The following is a 25,343-nucleotide window of genomic DNA, read 5'->3' as shown; positions in this document are numbered from 1 at the left end:
CCAACACCAAGTAGGCTCCTCTCTGAGAAGGAGTTTAGAAAGCAACAGGGTTCTTTCCACACCTTGTGATACAAGAGAATTGTGTGAAGCCAGATCCCAAATCTACTGGAGATAAGGATTCTAAATTCAGACTTTACAAGAATCAAGATTTTGTTCTTGCTTGAAACATTTGGAAAGACATTGGAATATAGAAAAGAGAGAAATATCTTTAAAATTACATAATCTTCTTTTTTTCCTAATAGAAAGAAATCTCAGGTAAGAGAGGAACAGCCCTGTAGGGTTCACTGCCGCTCTATCACTATTAGTTATGCCCACTTCTGTTTAAAAATTTGAGAAGGGTGTGACAGAGAACTGGCAGCAGTTATTCTTTTTTAAAATAGCAGTACACAAATTTCATTACACTAAAGATCCTGACAGATTTTAAATACATCACATTCACATATATTTCTTAAACTATTTCCTTGCCAGATAAGTTTTCTTCAACTCTTGTGAGGACCTCAGAAACAGTAACACAGTCTTCATGAATGTTTTAACGAGAGAAGAAATGCCAGGAAAAGTAACATAATTAGGTCCTTGGTGTGAAATTACCTGCTAGACTGCAGGCATGGGGAAAAAAAAGGAAAAAGTAAAAGTTCTAGACAAAATTAATTGTCTCATATGCAGGATATAATCTCCATAGCACCAGATGACAGAAAACCTCAAGCCAGTGAGAGCAAAGACTATAATGATCATAACGGTTAATGCCATGTCCATGAAACAGAAGGCAGAGAAATCACTACCTAAATCACTCCCTCTAAGGAGGAACAATCAATACCCAACCATACTACATGTCAATTATCTGCTTAGTTATCCTACATGTGTCACTACATACACCCTTCAAAGGGCTGCAAACAAATTTTTGCCAGTGGTTTTCCTCAGCAAACAGATCTGTCTACAATCATGACGCATTTCTCAATTTTCACTGCTTTGTGAATCTAATTGTTAAATTTTCTCTTAGATGACTGCTTCTAAATTTTTCTCTCCCCATGGCTAAGAGAAAAGTCTTCATTACTTATACTTGATAACTAAACAAGCATCTACACCCTACTGTCTGTTAAGTACATGTCCTGGTTTACAAGATAGGTATCTGCTAGGGAAGGCAGAAAAGCCTCCCTTGGACTAGAGAATGTAAACCCCCTCCCTCTGAATTATTAAATTTTTGAAATTAAGAGGCTTTCAGGGAAAGATATGGGAATAGGAATAACAGTTCTTTGCTAGAGTGTATAGCAAGGTAAACCAAAACAACAACAACTCCGGCATTAGTAACAAACAGAACCAGGAACCCAGTCCCAGCCTTTCTGCCGCGGCACGTTCCCCTTCGGTGCAGTTCCACTCACAGCCAGCAGGGGCGCTGGTGGCTCCCGGTGGGCGGGGCAGGGGCGGAGATCCCCACGTGGCTGCAGGGGGCGCTGTGGCGCGGGCTCTGGGAGCGCGTGGCAATGGCGGCTGGGCCCAGACGGGAAGGGATGGAGGAGAGGCTTTGCTCCACAAACCCTGGAGCAGGCGGTCTCGGTGCGCCTAGCAGGACTCTCAGAAGCAGCAGGCTGGAACGGCAGGGATGAGCAGAAATCCCGGGGCGGTGGATGAGAATGTATCAAAACTCTATGGCAATAACTGGGACCTGTGGAATGTCCTGGCAGGGCACGGGTATGCGGGGCCCAGTAACAGAAGAAACATTCCCTGCTGGGTTATGGTGGTGGCAGTGAACTCCTTTCCCCAAGCCACAGGTCAGACTGTCCTCCTATGAGGCCCAGCAGAGAGAGAGGCTGCCCCCAACTCCATCTTTTTTTAACCGCCCCCATTCTTTTGGTGTCTCTTCTTCCCCCTCCCCGCAGAAAAAACTCCCCAAAACCAAAGGAGTTCCCCCTCCCTTCCATCTCAAACAGCCATCAGTGCTTCTTAGCTACTCAATGGGGAAAACTTCCACACATAACAAGGAAAAACAGAAAAAACCCAACCCCCAACAGCACAACCACACATATTGATCCATAATTGAATTAAATGAGCATTGCTTTGTTTGTACGGATAACCAGAACAGAGAACTCTTATGAGAAAAGCAGAAAATATTTTTTAAAGCTGTGAGAAAAACAGTTAAAAAGTGACTGCTCAGGAGACATTGCAGCTTCAGAAAACACTTCTGCATTGCTAAACTGAAAATAATGCTTTCACAGATGTCTGCATGGGCCCCATGAATTTTTCGCTGTGCAATCTCAAACTATTCTGTGCATGGAGCATGGAGAATGAACAAAACAAAGGCTGCAGCAAGATAGCTGGCTCTCACAATTAAGAGATAGATATAATATGTATGTTAAGAGAGTATGTCCTCATGTAGTCTTCTTTCCCCTCCCCCTTGTAACAGCCTTGGTAGTCACGGCATTTGGGGAGTGGCAGTTTATTACTAAGAGGCATGACATGACAACACCTGACCTCCAATCAAGGTGCAAAAAGTGATCACCACCAATGGACGGCAGAGAAGGAGTTGACTGACAAAACCTTGGGAGGCGCTAAGGGTATAAAAGGCAGAGCATCCATTTTGTAGATGAGCACGTGGCTGCTAGTCACAGAGACTCCCACTGCTGTAATTTTTCCTTATTCAGCCCGTTGTTGTATATTTTGTTAAGGTTCAAAAAACGTTTGACATTTTAAAAGTCAGTGTCATTTCTCACAATGTCCAACACATTTTGTGGAAGCTACCTTACAGATGCCACTTCTGGAATTCAGTGCACAGACCACATTTAACATGCACTTCTATTTTCCCAACGTTTCTTTAATTTAACTTAAAAAACCCCTGGTCATCATAAATTTCCATGTTTGGTTTGCATCTCTGGAAAAGAGGCTGCTCTATCCTCCACCCCAAATCCTGATGTGACAGTCGAGTGCCATACAGCAATTGTGCTTGTGTCCATTAGTGTCAAACACACTGTAAAGACCCGCATGTCCTACAGCACAGCAAGTCGTGCTTTGGGCACACAGAGTTCACTGCACACACATGATCTAATTGGTTTATCTGACATCTTGCTGGCTAAGCATGGTACAGTGTCAAAATGAGACAGTCATTGACAAATACTAACTGTAAAACGCCATAACTTGGCATTAAAGACCTGGTGGCATTAAGGACTGTTTCATTCCTGTGAAAAATCATAGTATTATACAGAGTTCTCAGAACCCAGGGCACCTGAGGAATCTTCTCATTCTCTGGTTAACTCTGGTGATGTATGACTAAAAGCCATTTCAGAACCCTGGCAATGTTACACACCAATTGATCTTAGCTAACTGCAGATGTTCAGGCATTTTTGTTCTTTTCTGCAGACTCAAATTCCTCAACAAAGGAGTACCCATTATCTCCAGTATGTTGAAGTTCTTGAAACAAAATAAAGATTTCTTCCAAATCAGCTGGGTTTTACAGTCATTTTAAGGGAGGAGAAATAGCACCATTTTTATCAAATAGTCCAACAGTGATTTGAAACACAAGAATCTCAACTTGTAAGTGTGCCTAACTTGTATAATAATTGTTGTCTAACTACAGTGAATTATTTGCACTTTTGCAGGCTTGATTCATGGCCTGAGAATAACAATAATCAACAGTCAGTGTAAGAAACTTTCCACGCATTTCTGTAGTGTGCACTAGAATACAAACTGGCCTCCAGAAAAAGTTTGCCAAAAGTTTGGCTTATTTCAAGAAATGAGACATGAAACCTTAAGTATTTGTTTTAGGTCCCACATTTGTCAGGTTACTCGTGCTTGTAAGTCATACAATTATTTAACAGAGTTTACATGAAAGAAAAGGCACTGCTACGCAGAGGTAAGCATTTACTAAATTCTAGTACCTGAACAAACTTTTTGTATAAGTTTTATGTTTGATATGTCATGTGTATTCACCTGGCTATAAGTCCAGAAAATGTGAAAAAACAACACAAGAGTGTTCAAAGTCTACATATGGGGTGGTATCACTAATTTCACAACCAGGCTTACAAGGAACTGAAATCTGAGGATCACTATTGCCTGAAGAGACAGATAGAGGTATTTAAATTATACACACCCTGATTTTGCTCCTGACCAAGAGGTGTCAAGAAGGTGGCAGTAAGGTAACCTTGTCCTCTAGAGCACTTGCTGAACCATACTGTAAAGCTACAGAACAAGTGGTTACAAACAGCAGGGAAAAAACCCCACGCAACACTCTGATCTAGAAAAATCTCATCCCAATGCTAATTTTTTCTTGCCTTGCTTGATATCTAAATGCTATCACATCCTCACACTCAAACAAAAAATTGTTCAACCAGATAACATCCACAATAAATGCTCCCATTATCTCTAGAGTATGAAACCAGTTTGGAACAAAGAGTTATAGATCTATATTTTTAAGCATTTTTTAATTCCTTAGAGTAGTTTCCTTTGCCATTTTGTATCTAATACTTGGTGGGTAAACCAAATATTTAAAAATCAGGGCACAGGAAAAGCAAGGGTGTACTATTTTCAGCTTTCACCTCTTGTTGTAGCATATTTGTATGAAAAGAGCCCATGGAGCCTAAAAAAACAAGCTGACAAGTTCTGCTGCCAGAGCCAGCAGGCAGGATTGCAGCAGTGCAAGCTCTTTCAATACCAGTGGGTTTGTAGGCAAAAGCAACTACCCACAAGTACATATCCTGGCATCTGTCACAGGCAACTTGCTCTTGATTGTTCTTTTTCATTCTGCAAGCAGATCTTTAAAACAGAAAGAGAATTAAAGATACTCCCTTTTACATGCTGTTAGATTACAAAATAAAGGATCCAGAAGCTGTGAAGCTCCTGAGTTTTCCTCGCCGTGTTGCGACCCCGGCTGTGCTACACAAGCAGGTTTGATGCAATCCCTCTTGGAAATACCAATTCCCTGCCAACATGGTGTATACTCTGAGGCCATGGGCAAGGCACGATCCCCTCAGGGACCCCATCATGACGGTGTCATGGCACTGAGGGGAGGCCGCCTGTGTCTCACCACAGCAGTAGTGGGAAGACCCTGTGCAACAAGTTTCACTCAAGAAAGCTGATTTCTTTCCTTTTTAATTTTTTTAATGGATCTCCCCTTCCCAGCCAGCTCATCCTGTCAAGATGGAGCCTTTGGTTATGGAGGATTTGCCTCACCTCACTGATAAATGGCGGCTTCCCCAGGAGGAAAGCCACCATCACAACATCAGCTCCTTGAGGAGACGGCCTCATGCCCATCATGGCCTCAGATGGATGTCCCCAGGGCTCCTGCAGCCCATCCATGGGGCTCTTGACACCATTCAGAAGAGCTGCCTTCCTCAAACACATTCTTCAGAGCTTCCCAGAGGTCCCCCTTCTCGCTCCTGTGTTGTCGGGGTCCGCTGTTTCGGTCTTCAGTCTTGTTTATTAATTCTTATCTACAAAGTTTTCTCTCTGCCCAGCCAAGGTCCGATCAGCAGGACAGTCAAGTGCACTCTCCCCCGCCCACAGGGCGGTTGTGTCCTTTATAGTAAAAATTACGTGTGCCATATTTACCTTTATTTCCCAATACTATTCACCCTTATAGACAAGTGTACCTTCACCATGAACCAATCCCCAAGTGTCAACATCACCACACAAAATGGAAGACATGAAGAAGAAAGAAGAACACAGGACCACACCCTGAATCCTCCATCTTGTCTTCATGACCCCCCTGTACCTATTTTTCTAAAATTTTTATCTCCTTCCATAAATGTACCATTCACACCCAAGAAGCTCGCATTTCCTCATACACAGGTTCTTCTCCTTTTGATGGATTGAAGTCAAGCCACCAAACTCTACTGGCAACATTCCAGGGTTTTCGAGCCCCCCAGGGGCTCCCCTGGTGTCTCTGCACATCCACAGTGATGTGCTGAGATCCCACACTGTGTCTGCAGTGAGACAGCCCTGAGGAGACTTGGCAGGAGGGTCACAGACAGCTGTGCTGGCCTGCAGGGTGTCCCCACTGTAGACAATAACTCAGGGCTCTGGAAAACCCTCCCTGGAAAACCCAGAGAGTCTGATTTTGCAGAAGGTGGTTCTTGGAGTGGGATGGTGGTGCAGAGAAAGGTGAGATGTTGGCTCTTGCTGGGAGCATTTTTTCCCCACATATCTGTCTCTCTTTCAAACTACAAATTAACTTACCAAGATTCACCAAAACACACTGTTTTTCTGGATGTTAACAACGTTCCTGCCTGCCCATCTATGATGCTGATGATGAAGAATGCCTCTGTGAGGAATGGAGGGAAGTGCTTGGACTGATGGTTTTTCTCCATGTGTTGCTTCCTCTGGCCCTAGACCCAAAGAGATCTGTTGTTCCGTGTAAACCCCCTGTCAAAGGATTTACACTCAGGGCTGCTTTCATTAGTGGTTACACCTGAAATGTGTCTTGAAGGGCTGATAGAGAAACAGAAAACCCTACCTCTACAAAAACCAACCTTTCTACATTCAGACCCAAGATGTTTAATATTCCCAAGGAGAACTGATTTTGTTTGGAATGATTGTTAAACCTGTCTGTTTAAGTAGCCAGTTCTGTTCCAGTGACCGAGAAGTAGTGGCATTAAAAGAGCTTTTTTGGAAGTGCTGACTATTCACTATTCCACTAGCAGGCAGCAACTTCTGAAGAGAGAATTTCCTCATTTGTCTTTCTTCCTTCAAGACAAAGGGCAGCCATTTTGGCAGGGAGGAGACCAAGGGGTATTTGGGACAACCAATGTATTGCTGTATATTTGAATGCCACTGCTTTTTATAGCTATGCAGATGTGAAAACTGCCACCAAATTTCTTGTCAGCACTGCTGTGATTTTTCTGTGACTTCTGTGCAAGTTTCAGCAACTCCTTACATTTCCTCCGAGCTCAGAGAACCATGTCACTGCAGAGGGGAATTCAGGATATGGTATTCAAGCTGATGCTTTATTTGTCAGCTTAATCTCACAATCCAGATGCTTAAAGCAATGTGGCTGTTGGCTCTTTCCCTTGAAATGGCAGTCTTGCATCCCCCTCCCACTGCTGTTCAGGTCATGGGGCTGGCAGGTATTCCACTGATAGCCATACCTGCTGTGCAGTCAGCCTTGCTTTCAATAACAATGATTTCTAACCTTTCCAAGTTAAAAAGCTTGACCTTATGGCTCAGCACAGGCTTTGCTATTGAATTAGCTCAGAGAGAGAAAGCCACTAAGTCCCTACATGTAGCTGAAAAGTATTTTATTTACCTTTCATTTCAAAACTTCCTTTCACCAAGTAAAAAATTAAAGTAGATAAGCAGCTGGACCAATAGCCAACTTTCAATATCACTGTCTTGTCTGCAAATAGATTAAGGGCTACAGTCATAAATTACTTACTTTTAATGTCACTGCAGAGTAAATGTTGTTGCTGGCTAAATTCAAGATGAGCTTCTTGATTATTAAAAAAGATTTTTTAGTGCTGAATTTTTGCAGACTGGCAACATAGTACAGACATATTGAGACAACCGCATGTTCACTTCCTTAAAACAGCTTTTATCTTGCATTTCCATACCTTGAGCATTCTTGAAAAAGCTTTTTCTAACACATCTTAGGCTTCTCTGCACTTTTTAAACAACAGCTTCCTTTTCCTTTCCTTAGCTGAATAGCACTGACAGCTGGCAGCTGCTGTGGCTAGGATTCAGAAATCCTAACTTTGGCTATAAGTGTCTAATTTAAACTGCTTTTCAGAACTCCTTATTTAGTCCCTTCCTAACTTACATAAAGACTAGTATCTTTAGAGGACAGGTCACACATTCCTTAAAGAATTGGATTTGTGATGTTTCTGGCTGTGGCCATTTTTCTCCTGGGAATGTAAACAACAATTAGACTAAATATAGAAAACAGAAATGACATAAACCAAGTCTCACTTTAACATAAAATCCTTAATTATATATTTAAATTTGCTGTTTTTGAATTGCCTGTCCTAAAACTAAGGACTACCTCGCATGAACCTGACATGAGCTAAGTTGCACAAGTGCTCCTTCCTTTATCTAAATGTGGCCAAGCTTCATCTATTTCCCATGCTGAATGGCTTTGGATTCACTAGGAAATATTGGATAAAATAACCACTCCTGGTGAAGAAGAGCACATGAGAAAGCTTGCAGGTGATTCCTACACATCCCACTAAGGAGTCTGTATGCACATGTGGGTATCAGTCATGTATGGTCTGGTTCATGTCATACCACAGCCAAGGGACTTAAGGAAATCTCTGGGTTTTATAAGCAATTAATTATGTATTTCTAAAGAGCAAAGTCCTTCAGTCTAATTAAAGAAATTTGTTTTAAAGTAGAAGTATATCTTATAACATGAAGCATGGAGGAGTTCATTATTTCTTCTGGCCTCAAGTCCTAGGAAGCTCTATTGAACAAAGCAATAGGATCTGACATTCCATAGAAGCGCACAACTATTTTTTTCCATATCCATCTATTTGGACCATTGTTTGTCTTGTTCTCTTTGTTATGGTAAGTTCAGATATAAATAACCTGTTATAAAAGTCTTTACAGGGAAAAGAAACAGTGAATGAGTTATCAGCTTCAGCTCTTTTTTTTTTTTTTTTTTTTTTTAAATGGATCTTCCCTTCTCATCCAGCTCATCCTGTCAAGATGGAGCCTTTGGTTGTGGAGGATTTGCCTCACCTTACTGATAAATGACAGCTTCCTCAGGAGGAAAACCACTATCACAACACCAGCTCCTTGAGGAGACGGCCTCGTGCCCATCATGGCCTCAGAGCTTCTCACTGGATATCCCCAGGGCTCCTGCAAATATACTAATAAAATATGGAATTATAATAAAGATTTGTCTTATAAAACCCATGCCATTTTAAAATGTGATAGTCTTAATGATACCTGAAAATGATAAATTTATCAATGAGAGAAATGCAAAGATTTCATTTTCTTTTGGAAAACATTTTGATGTGTGGAATTCATCACAATTCCTCCAGCAGGTCAAAAGAAATAAAGCAGCATTAAATTTAGATTGCAGTCTTGGAACTGGGATGGCAATGTATTACATCTTGCATCATTTGCAAAATCTCAATGCAGTTAGCAACTCAAAAAACTGTGATCAGTAGCATTTTTACTGCTGAAGTCTACATCTCAAACTCAAGAATATATCAGCACAGTGATGGTAATTTGCTGTAGAATAAGGTATATAAGACAAAACGTGTTATGTCTCTGTATTCCCACTGCTGCACAATATATATATCTATATACACACACATTGTTAGGAGAAAAATACATATTACTGTGCACTACACCTTTTCCCCTTTTGCTTTATGACACTTTCTAGACAGTGGAAGAGGGTGAAGATTATCACCCAATAAAAACTGTTGCAAATACCAGACAAAGAGAGGAGTTTAACATACAGATAACATTCCAAGGTCAAGCTCCTGGGACATGGATTGCTGTAGGGAAGCAAAGAGTAAGCAAAGTATTTACAAACATTCAGCTGCCTCAGATAGGAATGGTTACAAAACTCTCCTATCTGTCTTGTGTGCTGATTAATTTGCCTTAATTGCTATTAGTCTTCATTTTGCTGTTTCAAAAATGCATTAGAGAAATAGGAGATATTATGACACATTTCCTTTCAAACCCAGTCATGAACTGAGCAGTACACTGGGAGAAAATGCTTGAAGAAACTGTTGAAGTGGAATAAAGTTTTTAGTGCAATGCAAGAGGGCTGAGCTTGCTATTCTAGTTTTTAAGTTTGAAGCATGCTGATCAAAATGCCAACAAGCAGGACACTTAGTTTTCCTGACCGATTTGGCTAATTTTTATAACTATTTTCACTTGAGTAATATCTTATTTCAGATGGAATGAATAGTATTTTTTTCCAAATAAGAAGTACATTACATATAGTTCTCCACTGACTTACGGCCTTAGCATGACCTGAAAATAAGGACTTTACCAGTAAAACTGTATTAGTTATTCCCCATCAAAATATCAAACCAAACCTTCCAAAAGGAAATTTAGGACTAAAATAGAATACTCAAGAGTGACATACCTTTTGTTCCAAATAATCAGGTATTTGCTTGATTAACTGATTTTAAATATACATAAAGGCTCCATCCAAATCCTGGTTTTGATCGTGTTATGAATAACATTGTCAGAATGTTATTTCTAGACTATTTTTTTTTTGTTTGTTTGTTTTCCTGCTGTCAAATTTATTGTCCTGTTTCAGTTTCATAATGTCTTGGGTTGGAAATACAAGATGTGGCTGGGGTGTGTATTCTGTTGCCATCTGTTGGAGGTGGGGCAGTTATCTTCTGTTAATTGGGCCACCTGTTAAAAGCAGGTGGGGCAGTTTGCTTTATCTCTTCCACAACCAATCCTCCCTCTGGGAAATATATTTTGTTAATGAGCCATTGAGTGTTACTGCATGACTGATAAAATTACATCACCTCATTGTGAGATGCTACACCCAGGGTGAGGAGCTAAGCATTCCTACCTGGAGATAATCTGAGACTTGGAATACCAGTCAGCCTTTTCTACTGGATTCCCAGAGCAGCATCTTTGTTTTCCACTGGATTCCCAGAGGAAGACCAGGCCCATCTACACCACCACTGGATCTTCAAAGGAAAACTCCACCCTTCTACAGGATGACTGCTTCAACAGAACCACATCTGTCACTCCAGTAGGGCTGCAGCCACCATTTAACGGGACTGCTACCAAAATCCTTACCCACAGGGTGTCAGATTGTATTCTGACTCGGTCGGTGTTGTTTTGTATTACATAATTTTTATTTTATTTTTATTTTTTCCCTAATGAATAATTGTTATTTCTACTCCAATATTTCTGCCTGAGAACCCCTTAATTTCAGAATTATAATAATTTGGAGGGAGGGGGTTTACATTCTGCCATTTCAAGGGAGGCTCCTGCCTTCCTTAGCAGACACCTGTCTTTTCAAACCAAGACACATAAGCATAGATTAACTTCATATTTGTGGGTGTACACTTTATTCTTATAGCAGATGACACTTCAAAATTTTATTGGAGGACCACATAATTTTCTATTAAATATTAAAATAAATGTGCACCCACAAATATCAAGTTTATCTATGTTCATCCTGCCTTGGATGGAAGACAGAAGCCCAAGTTAAAGAAACGCAATGAAAGTCAGAACAAAATGTGTTCTATACCTGATAGATGAAACAAATGCGCATTTTGAAGAAGGTAAGTGGCAATTATACCTGAACTGCATTATCCTGCAGAAGATTAGGTGGGTACTAGCTGATCCTTTTGCCTTGTGATAGGAATGATTTTGTTACAGATTCCAGGCTTTGGTTGTCTCACTGGAATTCACATCATAACTTTGTCCTCTTAACAAGTTTAGTGAAAACTCACTTTAAGACCTACATTTTCCAAGCCTTGGATAAGTAGATGTTCTACTTAACCTAGATCCAAAAAGGCTAATCTGCCATATTTTCCCTACTGCATAATGAAATCTGACCTGAGCCAGACCCCTATGTTTTACTGAAGTGCTCCCTATTTGTAATTGGCACATCCAAGGAAAAGCTGTCCCACAGAATTTTCTCCTGGTGGATCTGATTCCTGTTCTTGAGGTATAACTTGATAGCATGACTTGTACATACTGTTTGCTGAGCCTGCACTTTTGCCTTAATTTTTAAGAGTTCTCTGTTGAGCAATTCTGCAGGGCTCAAAGGGCAAAGCTTGTACAACAGTTCTCCCGACCCAGTTTTTCATCCGTCTTCCCAAGTTACCAGACAAGCAATGAAAGCAGGAAGCTAGATTGTAAAAAAAAATACTGGCAGAGGAAAACTAGGTACTAGAATCTTCCTGCAGTGTCAGAGATCTATACTGCTGATAGTGGCAGGGATTTATTGACCTAGGGATGATGCAGATCAAGACTCACCAGAGTATTAAATCCATAGAAGGAACTTCTCATGTGTCTGGTTATCTTTTGTAATATCATCCTTTCTGAGGACATGAACTCATATTACTTAAGTAGGTTATTCATTAAATCATGAATTACTAATTAGATCATTACTTGAAAAGGAGATAAGAGGTGTTAGAGGAAGACAAAAGGTCAGGATATTTAGTAGGCCATGGGATTATGACAGTATTTATGATTCATGAGGGTGCAATCACAAACCATGAAAATACCTGAAGGTCATTGGATGCACACAGTTCCATTCCCAGCTAAGGTGCCACCACCCTTCTCCCAGACCCACCTCCCTGAAGGAGAGCAATGAGTTAATCTGTGTGTGAGCCCAAGATCTTGTTTTCTTTGTTAATGAGGCTCCATGACATGGTGGCTAAGGGCCCTATCAGCCCTTGTCAAGAATCCATCAGCATTTAGGGCTATTTAAACTCTTGGTACTCAAACCAATGTGGATCTGGCTACTGCAAGTGGAGCACACCTGGGGGTAGGATCTGTTTGTAGGCCCACCACTAAAAGTCAGTGAGTCAGTGAACAACTAGTTTTGTATGAAAAAAAAAAAAAAGTAGTATAATCACAGTGTAATTGATACTGAAATATTTAAAACATTTTAACATGCTCCTCACAGAAGGGTGTAAGGAGAATGAAAACCCTCATGCCAAAGATGTGCATTACTGGTACAGAAAACACCTTATACTAAGTAGTGCTCAGGTGAAAAAAGAATCCAAAATTAGGAAATATGCTTTTCAGAACACTAATCATGGAAAAGTTTTGAATTAACGTCATATTGTAATGAAAAGAAAAATCAATTGACTCAGCCCGAAAATCTCCCATTTAAAACCTATCACATCATAGCAGTCTTCTCCAGACACCTAACAGCTATGAGAGCTGCACCTCAAACACAGAAATTAGTGGGAGTATTCTGTAATGCTGGCTTTGCAAAAGTCAAGATCCTGTATTTTGTGTGCTTCGTGCTCTTGAACGTAACAGCGGCGTTTTCTTAACTCTACAATTTTCCCTTGTGCAAATGGCTATATGTGTGTGTGGGTGTGTGCAGACAGTTAATAACTTCAGAGGAATTTCAGTGCCTTAATAGTGCTAGATGTTGCAGTATTTTCATTTTAATGGTGTCCAAACAAATTATCTGTTAAAAATAAACGGCATGCTAGCACAGTGGGAAGCAGAATTTAGCAGGCAGAAGATCAAAAGGAATTAAGTGCCAGAACTCTAGACTATGTGCTTGGAAAAACTGATTTGACTTAATAAGTTTAGTGCAAAAGGGAATTGCATGCTGTGCACTGCTTTCCTCTTGATTTTTAAAAAGTGTGGGATCACATCTCCCCTGCTGATGTCCATTAACTATGCCCATGAATATGTGAATATAAACTGGGTGCTCCACTTTTTTCTTTTTTAAACTCTTACTCAGCATTTTATACCTAAGTACACTAACTGGATTCACACACTAAAAACCTGCTAACAGCTACTACTTCCCGCTCATGAAATTATCACTTCTATTTCCCATACTGATATTAAAAAAGTAAAACCCTTGATTTTTAATTTTTTAAAAAACAATCCTCTCTTTCAACAAAGAATGGAGGTAGTGTATCATGAGGAGGTAAAGGTAGCCATTAAAAGTATTGATTTATAGTAACTAATGTTATTTTGTGAGTTTGGGAGTTGTTTTTAATTCACGCTGGAAATTACCTTGATTTGTATCAAATATTCCTGTTGAACAGTGTAAATAATTAACCTATTTAAACTTAATTAAAAGTACTTAGAAGCATTTAGGACTTGCAATCAACTTCTAAAATGCTTTGTAATCTTTGGATATGACTACAATTTTTATCAATCATAAAAGGGACTGCCTTGATGCATTCTTACACTCCTTACGTTCTCAGCTGAGCACTATCCTCATCCCTTGCTGTTGGCAGAATGTACAAAGTGGTGCAACCATTTTTCCCTCAAAATGATTTTGCCTGTACGAGAATGTTTGTGCACAATACCTTTTTGGCCAATCAGCAACAGCCCTTGCAACAATCCTGTTATTTGTTCAAGGTTATTTTTATGTTGATATTCCTGCAGTGTATGTCCATTGTAGCTGCTACCACAGTCATAAAGCAGCAAAATCTTCCAACTCCAAGAACATCTCAGGTGAAGACAAAAGTTGAATGCAGTCTAAAATGCAGAGCTTAGATATAACCTTCCTTACATAGTTCATAGATCTCTTTGGTCCCTGATTTTATTACCTGTGTTCTTATTTTTTATTACGTTTATCTGCCGGGGGCTTCACATATATTCCATGAGCTGAACCCTGAGTTCACTCACATAACCACCACAACACAGCTGCTCTCTGAAAAGAGAACCCACCTGCCATGATGCAGAGATGGGGTGATGGGGGACAGTTGGGCTTGCCCATTAATCCCCAACACTAGAACATAATTCATGTTGCTGAGTGGTAAGAAGGCTGGGATTTATTGAGAGGTTCTTTTGGTATTACTGAGTTCCAGCTGAGTCTGGCTGAGAGCTGCCATATTACAGAGCAGGCAGCTGAATTTGGCTGCTGGAAACCAGTCCAGATGTTAACCACAGTAACATCAGTCTCATCTTTGTCATTAAGACTTTGAGTTTCCATCTGCAAGCAGAATCAAGTCAGATTACTCCATTTATATACATTGTTTGACAACCTTGTCACTATTTCGTGGTACTCTGGTCTTGTTTGAAAAACAGGAAAAGCCAGACTGTAATATTTCATACCAAAGATAAGTTAAATTCAAATAGAGAGTATTGAGAATCTACCTCGATTTAAGAAGGAAACCAGACTTAAGCTCCTATTTATGTGATGTGTTTTAAATGCTGATAAGTGCCCAAGAAAGTTGGGTACTATATCTTACTAACAAAACCAGATCCCATTCAGATGCTTTTGAATATTTTACTCCACTAAAAAAGTCCTTCTAAAGAGACTGTGTTGATGGCATATATTTCCTTCTGTATGCAAGTTCATTAGCATCAGCTACTTATTATAATAATTTACAGGAAACTACCATCAAATTCCTTGTCATGACTATGAATATGTTTTTCCTGTGTGGGGCCTTGTACAAAACAAAATGTTTTTTGCAGTTCTGAACCAAAGTTGAGGAATGTTAATGATTCTGAAACCTCTCACAGAACCTGGTCCTTGGAGTTTCTCACCTGAAGTGCCCCATTTCTGATTCTCTGCTTGTGAATAATGACTTTAGGACTAGACCTTAAACTTTTCTGCCTCTAAAACAAAACTACTGAGGAATGATATCACCCAAGGGGTGAATTCTGCTCTGCTTATCTATGACAGTTGTTCTAATTTTGTTCAAGTCAGCAGCCCTGTAAATTGCAGCAATCAAAATTATTGTTCCATGAAAAATGGATATAACATGTAGACTTTGCTGGGGAAGGATAGCAGTATTCTTTCCTTGTTCTTCTGCTGTTATTCTCACAGCTTTGCACCTGTGGTCTGGTACTACTAGAGCAGACACTTAGGAAAGTGATTTCTACTGGGACAGAATTAGCCTCTTCCTTCCTCCTCTTTGTGTCCCCTGACTGAAGCCTTTTGTTTTCATGAGAGCACATGAATACCGAGCTCATAACCTGGCAGCAGAGAGAATTGCCCTGACCAAGCCCCACTTCAGTTAGTGACAACAGAGTTATTAGAGGAAACAGCCAGCCAGGGCTTGAGATCTTCAAACTCCTGACAGGAATGGCAGACTCCAGTCTGGGAAACACCTTCCCTTTCCCATTTCTCTCTCTGTTTTTTTCCACAGAAGCAACTTACCATTAGAATCACATACCACCAGGCATGCTACAAGCCACAGCTTTGTTCATGTGAGCCTATCTTTGGTGCCACATTTCCAATAGCAAAATTGTATTTGCTAGAAACATCACAAGTTCAATTTTTCAACTGATCATGTGTCACTGCCCTTTGCTATCCTACAACATATAAAAAAAAAATAAAATGTGAATATAATATGTACGTATATATATGTAAACAAACACATGGAAGAAATCTTTCAATTCAACTTCTTATCCCAGCTTATTTAGAAGCAGCTTACATCTACTCTGATAATGTCAAGAATTTTCCCTGCAGCAGAGCAAGTGTACTTCTCATTTGTGTACTGGGTTAGGACTGGGCACAGACAGCCTACACAGAAATGCAAAGGGTCTGTTTAGTTGGGCATAGCAAGCAGCACACAGTCTAGTTTGCATCTAAAACCTTCTTGTCCTCAATTGCATAAAGAGCATCTGTCACATACCTATTAAAGGCTGTGATTTGTACAAGATTCATCACTAAACTCACAGGAAAGCTCTTGCCTAGCAGAAGCAGCATTTGTGAACACATTCTCTTACTGGCAGCAATGGTCATCCCAGTGTAGAACTCTGCAGACTGTGGTTCAGAAATATTATGTCATATACTCAAGCACACCCTGACGTAACATTAGAAAGGGAATCAGTGAAAACATATTTTTTCCTATCATATTATTCTATCATCTCACTTCAGCTGTAGGTTCTTTTTCTTTTTGTCTCTTACATTGTTGTGAGAAGAAAGTGGCTTCCAGTTTAGAAGGAAAATAAAATCCATAAACATGCCAAGTGAGACAAAGTAATTTTAAAAGACTTTCGCTTTTATTAGTAAGAGACAGAACTCTAGGCTCCTGTTAGCTGAATGCTAACAGCTTTTTAACTTATTTCCAAAGAAGCACTAATTCCTAGTGTTTTCTAAAGGTTATCAAGAACCTTGAAAGTATTATATAAGTATTATATATTATAATGTATATAATATTATACCTTGCATGTTTTATGACAAAATCTCACTAAATATATTTTAGTAAAACTAAAAATGCTAACATATAAACAGAGATACTAAATTATGCAACCACCTTCTATTCATAGTACTGATAGTACAGATGAGCCACATTTTATCATATACGCAAAAAGAAGCTCTGTTTATTACATTTCAGCCCACCATGGGAAACTTACCTTTCATTGTGGTGAGAGATCATATAATAAATCTAGATACCAACAGAAGCTCAAGAAAACAGCACAGAAGCAATTATTTCCCAAGGAGGTAATTCACTGAGATGGTGAAGATGTAATGCCAGACAAAGCATGACGTCACCTTTTTAAAAGCCTTCATTACGAAAAGTGTTGATCCTGCCTGAATTACAGATCAAGAGTTATGTGAAAGGGATTTCCTTATGGGCATGTGAATGTTTTGTTTGCTCTGCACTAGAAAATGCATGACCCACCTGGTTCTGAGATGAAAGTTATGGTAAAACTGAGAAGAATAGGAACTATTAATTTTTGCTCATTGCAGGCTTTTTAACTGTTGTATCAGAACTTTTCTTAAATCCTTGCTCCTAGTGGTGATGAGACCTTTGAGTGGGCTCCCACCAACTCCTTTAGGAGGGAACACACTCTCATCAGCATGGACAATCCTCCCTCCGGGCAACACCACCACAATGACAATGAAAAATTAATAACAAACAAAAATGTCAGAAACATAAAAAATAAACATTAAATTTATTTAAATAAAAATATACACATAGTGTACAATGGACATGGCTTACAAACAGCAATGAAACAAAAATGATAAACCCTGAAACATAAAAAGCATTGAATTCCTATAATTGTGCTTTGTTTCTCTGGGCAAACACATGCTGCGGACTGAAGTCCTGTTAATGTTACTTATACACACCCCTATGTGCTCCAGAATTTAAGAAAGGAACAGCTACACAAAAAGAAAACAGGTACCAAAGTAATTTGGTTTTTTTAGAAGTTTTAAAGTCAGACCATTCATAAACAGAAGTGCTGAAAACTTTTAAAGCATTTTGCATGCATGGAAAGAGTAATCAAATACCACTGCCAACAGTTAGAACTCTAAGTAAGAGCAGTGTGGTTCAAGTCTCACTACTCTGAACCTGGCACTCTTTTATCATAGTCAGACTCCTACTGTAACTCTTTTTCCCAGTCAGCACACAAATCCTGTGCCTTGTGTTTCAGCTCTTTAGAACACGGAGACGCTGGTTCACAAGTTTCTTGTAGTTTATTTATCCTGAAGTATTTGCTCCTATTTGAGCAAATGTTTTAACCTTGGATCATGAGTGTCATGCTGATAGTCATGGCAGTTATATTACTTATTCAGCAGATGCTATGAAAGAAAGAGAAAATAAATGTTTGAGTCCTGCAGAGTGTAAGCCAAATGCTTGGCAACAAAACAGTTGAGGTGTTGCATGGCTAAGGGAAAAAACCAATGTTTTAAGGACTGAAGTCTCTGATTTTTTTTCTCTCTAAAAAAGCATTTGTATGATTTTTTTTTTGTAAACATGTAATATACAAGGTAAGTTTGTGTCTTCAAGAACAGCAAATTACTTTAAAGCATTTCCATTATAAACATATGCTTTTAAGCTGCAAAGAAGTGAAAAGCAAGATGCATATTCATGTCTCATGGCACTGCCTATACAGTACACTTCTTTATAATAAAAAAGAGCATAAATATAGATATCAATGGTTTCAAGTTTACAACATAACCAACTGACACAATGTACGTATAAGACTCTTAAGTGATTACATAAATTAATTCACACAAGTAATTTTGCTGCATAGTTGAATTCAATGCAATTCCTTTCTTTATTACACTAGCTGATGTTCAGTGCATTTTCTGCTTTTTTTTTAAATGGACCAAAGGATTTCTTGGAACTTGTGTTTAATCTAGAAATAAAAATAAGTTTTTCCTGAAACTTTCAATAGGCATATTATAGAGCAGGTTTCAAAATGAAGTGTTGCACTTCATTATGCCAAAATTACTAGTGAAGATTTAGAATACCATTTCAAGTTATTCCACTGCAACTAAGTGAATTTTCATCAGGAGAGATTGATTTAGACATAAAATTGTTTGTTAATTTCCTCATTTCACTTATGTAATGGCAAAGTTCAAACACCAAAAAATTAAGATTGCAAAGGGCTTCATTAACACTACTTCTCAGTTAATATTTTGTTTCAGTTGTCCTCCTAAATTATTTTTTCTTTATAACACACACATTGCTAGGATTCCATCAAAATACATAGCTTCACATAGACAAAAATCAGATAACATAATTAAAAATTTTTGGTTCCTAATTACTCCATAAAAGCCAAAATATAAACATTAATCAGAATGTATTTTAAATTCCTCAAAAGACTTCAGAAAAAAAAGACCTGACTGTTTAATGTCAGTCATAAACATGTATTATAAACAATAGATAATATAATATCAGTCACAGACATGTACTATAACAATATTACAATAATTTCTGGGGAAAAAATACTTTAACATTCCTTTCCTTATATTTTTAGGTATTTCAGACTAGCTCTCTATTTAGTCATTACTCTGTGGGACAAAACCCCCATGTAAGTGTGTGATGCATTGTAGAAATATTGAAAGCTAAAAGCCCCTATTTCAGGATTCCTCAACACAGACCCTGATTTGATTTCTACAAATAATATCATCTGTAAGACAAGATTTGGCTTTAGATGCCAGATGTATTTTTGAATTTTGATCTTCTGGCCCTTGAGAACTGCCCTCCTCTAAAAGCAGATTATTTTATACCTTACAAAAGTTTTAAGAGAGCAGTTATGGAACAGTTTTTGCAAAGCCACCATCAAAATCACTATGCTTACCTTATCCCTCTGCAAAACAAACAATGTAGTTTGCTTATAAAAATTAAGTTGTGTAGTTTTACTAATCTGAAAGCCACAGTGAGCTACAAGATAATGTGCAAGACCCTAGGGATGATTTAACTCCTCTGTTAGACATTCCAACAACTCACAGGGCTGGAAGAAGCTGCCACACAGAGTAAATGTACTCCGTGTAACACAACCATCAACCTGCAGCAAACCCCTCTTTGTTTCTTTATAAAAGGCATACCAGAAAACCCACGAATTTTGAATCCATGGTCAGCTGATGGCACAGCCTTTGCCCACAGGGACCACCAGCAGGCACTGACCAAACAACAAAACATTTGGGCCTTTTTTGCTACTGAAGCAACGAGGCTTTTCCAGGAGACTTGGAGCACTCAGCAGGTTTTATAAAGCTCTCCTGACCTACAACAAGATGTTCTAATCCAAATATTCGTGAGAAAAATTTCAGTACTATTTAGCGCAGAATTCAGCCAACTCTTCTGTAATGGCCTGAGCACAATGAAGTTTCACTGCAGCCGACTGATGTGCTTGTGGTTTTGTCTTAATAATCTTTAGTAAATAAGAGCTTATTTAATTTCACAAGAACATACTGTGAATGGCTGTTAAAACAAAAAGTACAGTAATCCAGTGCCATTTTTTCTTCCATGGCTTCAACGTGAAAAACAGCTTCACAAAAATAACACGGTAGTGACAACAGCAATTTAGAGCCTGGGCAGGATTAAAATCCTGAGGCAAAATCTTGAAAAACTATTTTCCTGACAAGAAAATCTAGATAATTTCATATTTTTAACTTGACAGAATGCCAATGGGACTAAGATAAAGAAGTTTAGGTATCTACAGCACCCAGCAGAGAACACCATCTCCAATGAGATTTTTACAGATAGTTTCAGAATTATTGTGTTGGCATTCTCTACTACATATCTGGAGATATATCAGTGATCCACGAGGAATTTATCACTATCTCTAAACTGCATATGTTGGGCTTTTTTAAGCTAATAATAAACATGTATGTAGTGAAGACTAGTGCAGCAGCCTGACAGAAGAAAACATTACTTTTCTAGGAAGGATTATGCTCCATAAATCCACAAAAAAATTTCACACAGACCAGCTACATTATATTAATAGACAAACACTAATTTATGCACATATCCAGCCACCCAATGTGTACTGTCCACTTCTACTGGTACATGACAAGAAAAAATCAAGGCATTATGTTCTCATCAGTCTGAGCTTATCTGTGATGCATTGTCAACTCTTCTGACATATACTGAAGTAATACATTCCAAGAAAAAGGAAGCAATTAATGACAGCACATTATATAATAGAAATAAAAAACTAACGCACCAAAACACTACATACATTATCTACTTTTCTTGGAAAAAGTAGTTCCAATTAGTTAATATATTGTATAGGTGAATTTCTGGCTCCACTGAAGTCAATGAATATTAGAATGAGGATCTCTTTCTGATGTTTTCCTACAAAATCCAAAGCCTGATCTTGCAAATATACAAGATACATTTAATTTTAGCTAAATTACAGATCAGTTCCATGGATCGCCCAAATAAAATTTGCAGAATCAGGCTCTTAAATTCTGTTATAGTTACAGATTTATACCCAGTAATGGGTATTAATGGATTAAAAAGAACAAATTAAAAGTCATGGTGTATAGAGATTTCTTTGACTTCCATAGGAGTAAGCAAACATTTACTTCTTTATCCATGGCAATTACAATTTCCTACAGATGCTCAAATTCCCAGGGTAGTTTCAATAGGATACATTTCTCATACTTCTGCTCTGGATATGGAAAGAAGGCATTACATAAAGGTCAGTAACCAGTGAATACTTGGGAATTTTAAATTGTATTTCTCTCTGGGAGGCAGAAGAAGGTAGTAAACAGACCCAATTAGAAAACACAAATGTTCTTTGCAAGACAAATTTCACGACTAACACAACCTGGCAAAGCATTAACATTTATTTTTAAAGCTGATAGCTCTTCATCCTAGAGTGTCTACCTGCAGCATTACAGATTTGGTATAAATCAGCTGCAGTGGCTAACTAGTCCTAGTACACCAGTTTACTCATAACATTTATTTCAGGCTTTGTAATAACATATGTTTTCATAGGCCAAAGATACATTAACTCCTGTATATACAACTTATTTTCCCTACCACTAAAGAAAATTTACTTTTAAGGGTTTACACTAAATAGGAGGTCAAATTCAGGTCACCTTACTTCTGGAATTATCTCCCTGATTTCAGTGCGATTCATGTGAAAGTGAAGTAACTGGTATTTGGCTGGGGTGCAGAAAACCAGAAGTGATACATCCAAATGAACTGCAGGGAATCAGAATAGAATTACTGAAATTACAGTCTGCAATTACTAAAAACATACTATGAAGTTATGTAAAGAAGCTAATTGTAATTACCCAAATTATATTTAGCCCAGATATTAACATTAGCATCTTTCATAAATATTTCTGTGAAGCGTTTAATCATTAGAGAGCAACACCTCAGTACTCTGCTGGTTACAGAAAACACCTTTTCCAGTAGTAAGAGACCCCTTAAATCAAATCTCAGGGTTTGGTTTGGAGTCAGAATGCCACCTTCCAGATTACTAATCTCTGTTCCTACAGCAAATGCCACTTCCCTTTTTAATCTTCAATCAAATGACCCCAGAAACTAATTCCAGCTGGCTTATGAGTCATACTAAGCTTCAATTTCACAAAGATAGTTGAATATATTTGATTTTCAGAATATCCAGTCCATTGCTTTTCCATAGTATTTATTTCATAATGACTAACCAGATTAATTTCAATATAAAATGATAAAATCTTATAAAAATAACACCTCCACTGGTTATACATTCCCAATTCATGCGTCATAAACAGCGGTTGTTATATTCACTAATTAGCGTGATATATGCTCCTGATTTCACTTTTGTTAAACTTAGGTGTCAGCTTTTCCATATGTCCCCTCTGGAGGTCTGTAGTACTTTGGGAAAGCCATCAGCTGTATCATGTTGAATGCATACTTTCTGCATTTGACATTCTTCAGAACATTCTCTATGCGGCATCCTTCTCTAGTGAAAGGGGGAAAAAGTACAACTTCATGAAACACAGAATAAATAAATATGTTTTATTTGTTCATTGCAGAGTTTCAGCAACAGTTGAAGTAAAAATAACAAAGATTCAACTCTACATTTTTGTTTTCCACGAGTGATGATACATCTTACAGAATTAAATCCAAGGCCAGGCCCGGTACAGTTATTGCCCTCAGAAATAGGTGATAAGATTTTCCATTCCCCCTAATATATCTGCCCTTGCAGTTTAAAGTTCAGTAAAAAAAAATTAAATACTTGAATGATACATTTTGTTCTAATTCCAGAAATATATTTCTTTTAAACATTTTCATACCTTTTTTTTTCAATTTGTTTGCTATATATGTATGAGTATACACTGCCCTAAAATGCGCATTCCAGGAATAAGGAATTTTATTAAGTCTGGCCCTAGAGATTTGTGAAGGAAAGTTTCATCTCTGCTTCATTTCCTGTATGTTCAGCTTTACAATGAAAAAAAGAGAGAATGGCTTTTCAAACAGTCCAATCCACCTCTGCTTTAAAAAGGAAGGATGTTCGTTCACATAGAATACAAAAGTCACAAGTGCCAAAGTGGTGCATCAAGACATAAACAGGACTTTGTTAAAAAGAATATAAAAGTGTCTTGAAAGCAAAAGCAACTAAAGCAACAATTACAAACAGGCTAATTTCATTACAAAACAGAACTTATTATATTCTATTTACTCTACAGAAAAGGGGTAGTTGTAGCAAAGTAATACTCATTTATTAAACAAAAACAATTCCATCAGCTAGTAACAATGAAAAAAACTACAACAAAAGAAAAGTCTCACAAACCATCGCCCTGCCACATTTGTCTAGGGGTTAGTTTGTGTTGTGCAAATTAATTTTTAATTTTTTTTTTTTTGTCAGACTAATTACTCTGGAAAGAGGGGTTCAAGCATTCAGGATTCCACAACTTCCATACAGTGACAGCATTGTAAGTAGGCTTTCTTTGCGCTAATTACAGTGGGAAAGCTCTACCATGAACAGAAAGAGCAAATCAATTCACTCAATGCATAGTATACTTCTTAGAGTTCAGAAAAAAAGAATGAAAACACAGTACATTTCAGACATTGGAATCTTAAAGATGAATCCTTGGGGTCTGAGTCTGTAGAAATATTACAACATGATTCCTTTTTTCTAGAGTTAGTTTGTTGCAGTTTGTAGAAAAGAAAGGAACACAAGTGAAGTTTATTGATATTTGGCTAATAGCAAAGCAAGACTTAAAATAAGCCACACAACCAGCAAGTGTGAGCTGACAAGCAGCAAGGCGACAGGATAGAAGTGTCGAGAAGTTGGCTTGTTATCAGTTAGACAGCCTGTTTCGGGATCATCCGATTCATTCAGTGCTCCCTGGGTTTGTCTGCTGTTAAACAGGGGAAGTTAGGAACAGATAGAACAGATTTAAGTAGCAAAGAAAGCCAACACGCAGGTATTTTGACAAAATGAAAGTACATAGCCATTCTGATGAAACAGATTTATCTAAGTACTTCCAGTATAACTTTTGTGTTCTACAGCTGACATGGGAAACATGATGTCTGGGTGGCTACTAACATATTAATGCTGCTAGATGCCTTGGACTAGTATTCACAAGTGAACATTAAATAACTTCCACAATGAACGACGCTATCACTAAAATGAACACACACACTTAACAGAAATGAAATAAGGAAGTTTAAAATAAAATAAAAAAAAAAGCTAAGGAAGCAAAGGAAAAAAGATCATGAGTATGTCACAATGCAACACTGAACAGTGTCTCCATGCTGTTCACAGGCTTTTCAGTCCTGCTTCAGTATGTATTGTGAAGTTTATTGGCAGAAGAAGTGAAAAGGCCACACACTAACAGCTATTCCAAAATAGTATTAAATGATGGTAAATTGACTCCAAAAATTCATCAGTGCTGGTGACTCAAAGTCAATAGCAGTTCTTTTTATTTAAAGGCTTGCACTTACATTCTTGTAAGTAAATCACCTTGTAGCTCTATCAGCCGACACAGGGAGGAGCCAATCTACTTACAGGTAAGTTCTATTGAATTGCACTGAATTGTGTGGTCACTGTCCTACCAGAGGTACAGGGATACTTCCACTGCCAGGCTTTCCTTTTGTATTCTTGACAGATTCTCTATAAGGAGAATTACTCACACTTCAACTACACTTCTTCAATCCCTCTGAAGCTTACTTGCATACACCAGGGAGTTCTGTTTATAGACTTCCTTTGGGCAGCAAGGAGTGGCAAGATGTTTTATTTTTCTATTTACTATTAATATCCTGTGATGAAAAGATAACTTGCCCTTTTTTTCTGTGGACTTGAGAATATCCAAATATATCAGATGACAATACAGTGCCCTAATATATCAGATGACAACACAGTGCTCTTTCAGAAGCACATGTCACAAGTATGCTCTTTCTTTAAGAAAGAAAATGCTGGCAGGCGTTACCTTTACTGTCCCACAGCTCCAGGTAAGATGAAAATGATACTCTGAAGACAGCAGCAGCCATATCACCTTACAGAAAGCCTTCCTTTCTGGCTTGTCTATTAAAGAGCAATGTTGCATTTCTTAAGCTTGGATAGCAGGAGAGGTACAAGAACTGCATTTACAGGTGAAA

At 38.3% G+C, this 25,343-nt stretch overlaps 1 protein-coding gene across 7 annotated transcripts in view; it reads right to left on the bottom strand.

Moving 5' to 3' along the window:
* Positions 1 to 8,701: 8,701 nt before the first annotated feature.
* Positions 8,702 to 25,343, bottom strand: part of INPP4B (inositol polyphosphate-4-phosphatase type II B) — a 319,336-nt gene continuing 302,694 nt past the window's right edge. For 3 of the 7 annotated variants that reach the window (XM_041411957.1, XM_041411961.1, XM_041411963.1), the window contains one exon: positions 22,747 to 24,103. In XM_041411957.1, the coding sequence (XP_041267891.1) occupies positions 23,929 to 24,103 (175 nt within the window). In that variant the 3' untranslated portion in view covers positions 22,747 to 23,928. Of the gene's footprint in view, positions 8,787 to 17,504; positions 22,702 to 22,746; positions 24,104 to 25,343 lie in introns of those variants that run through there. The other 4 variants (XM_041411960.1, XM_041411959.1, XM_041411964.1 and 1 more) reach the window with 4 other exon arrangements.

The sequence above is a fragment of the Onychostruthus taczanowskii genome, unplaced genomic scaffold (genome assembly GCF_017590055.1).
Source record: "Onychostruthus taczanowskii isolate IOZ18803 unplaced genomic scaffold, ASM1759005v1 scaffold38, whole genome shotgun sequence".
Taxonomy (NCBI): Eukaryota; Metazoa; Chordata; class Aves; order Passeriformes; family Passeridae; genus Onychostruthus; species Onychostruthus taczanowskii.
The sequence above is the reverse complement of the archived record's forward strand: the minus strand, read 5'-3'. Positions and strand labels throughout refer to the sequence as shown.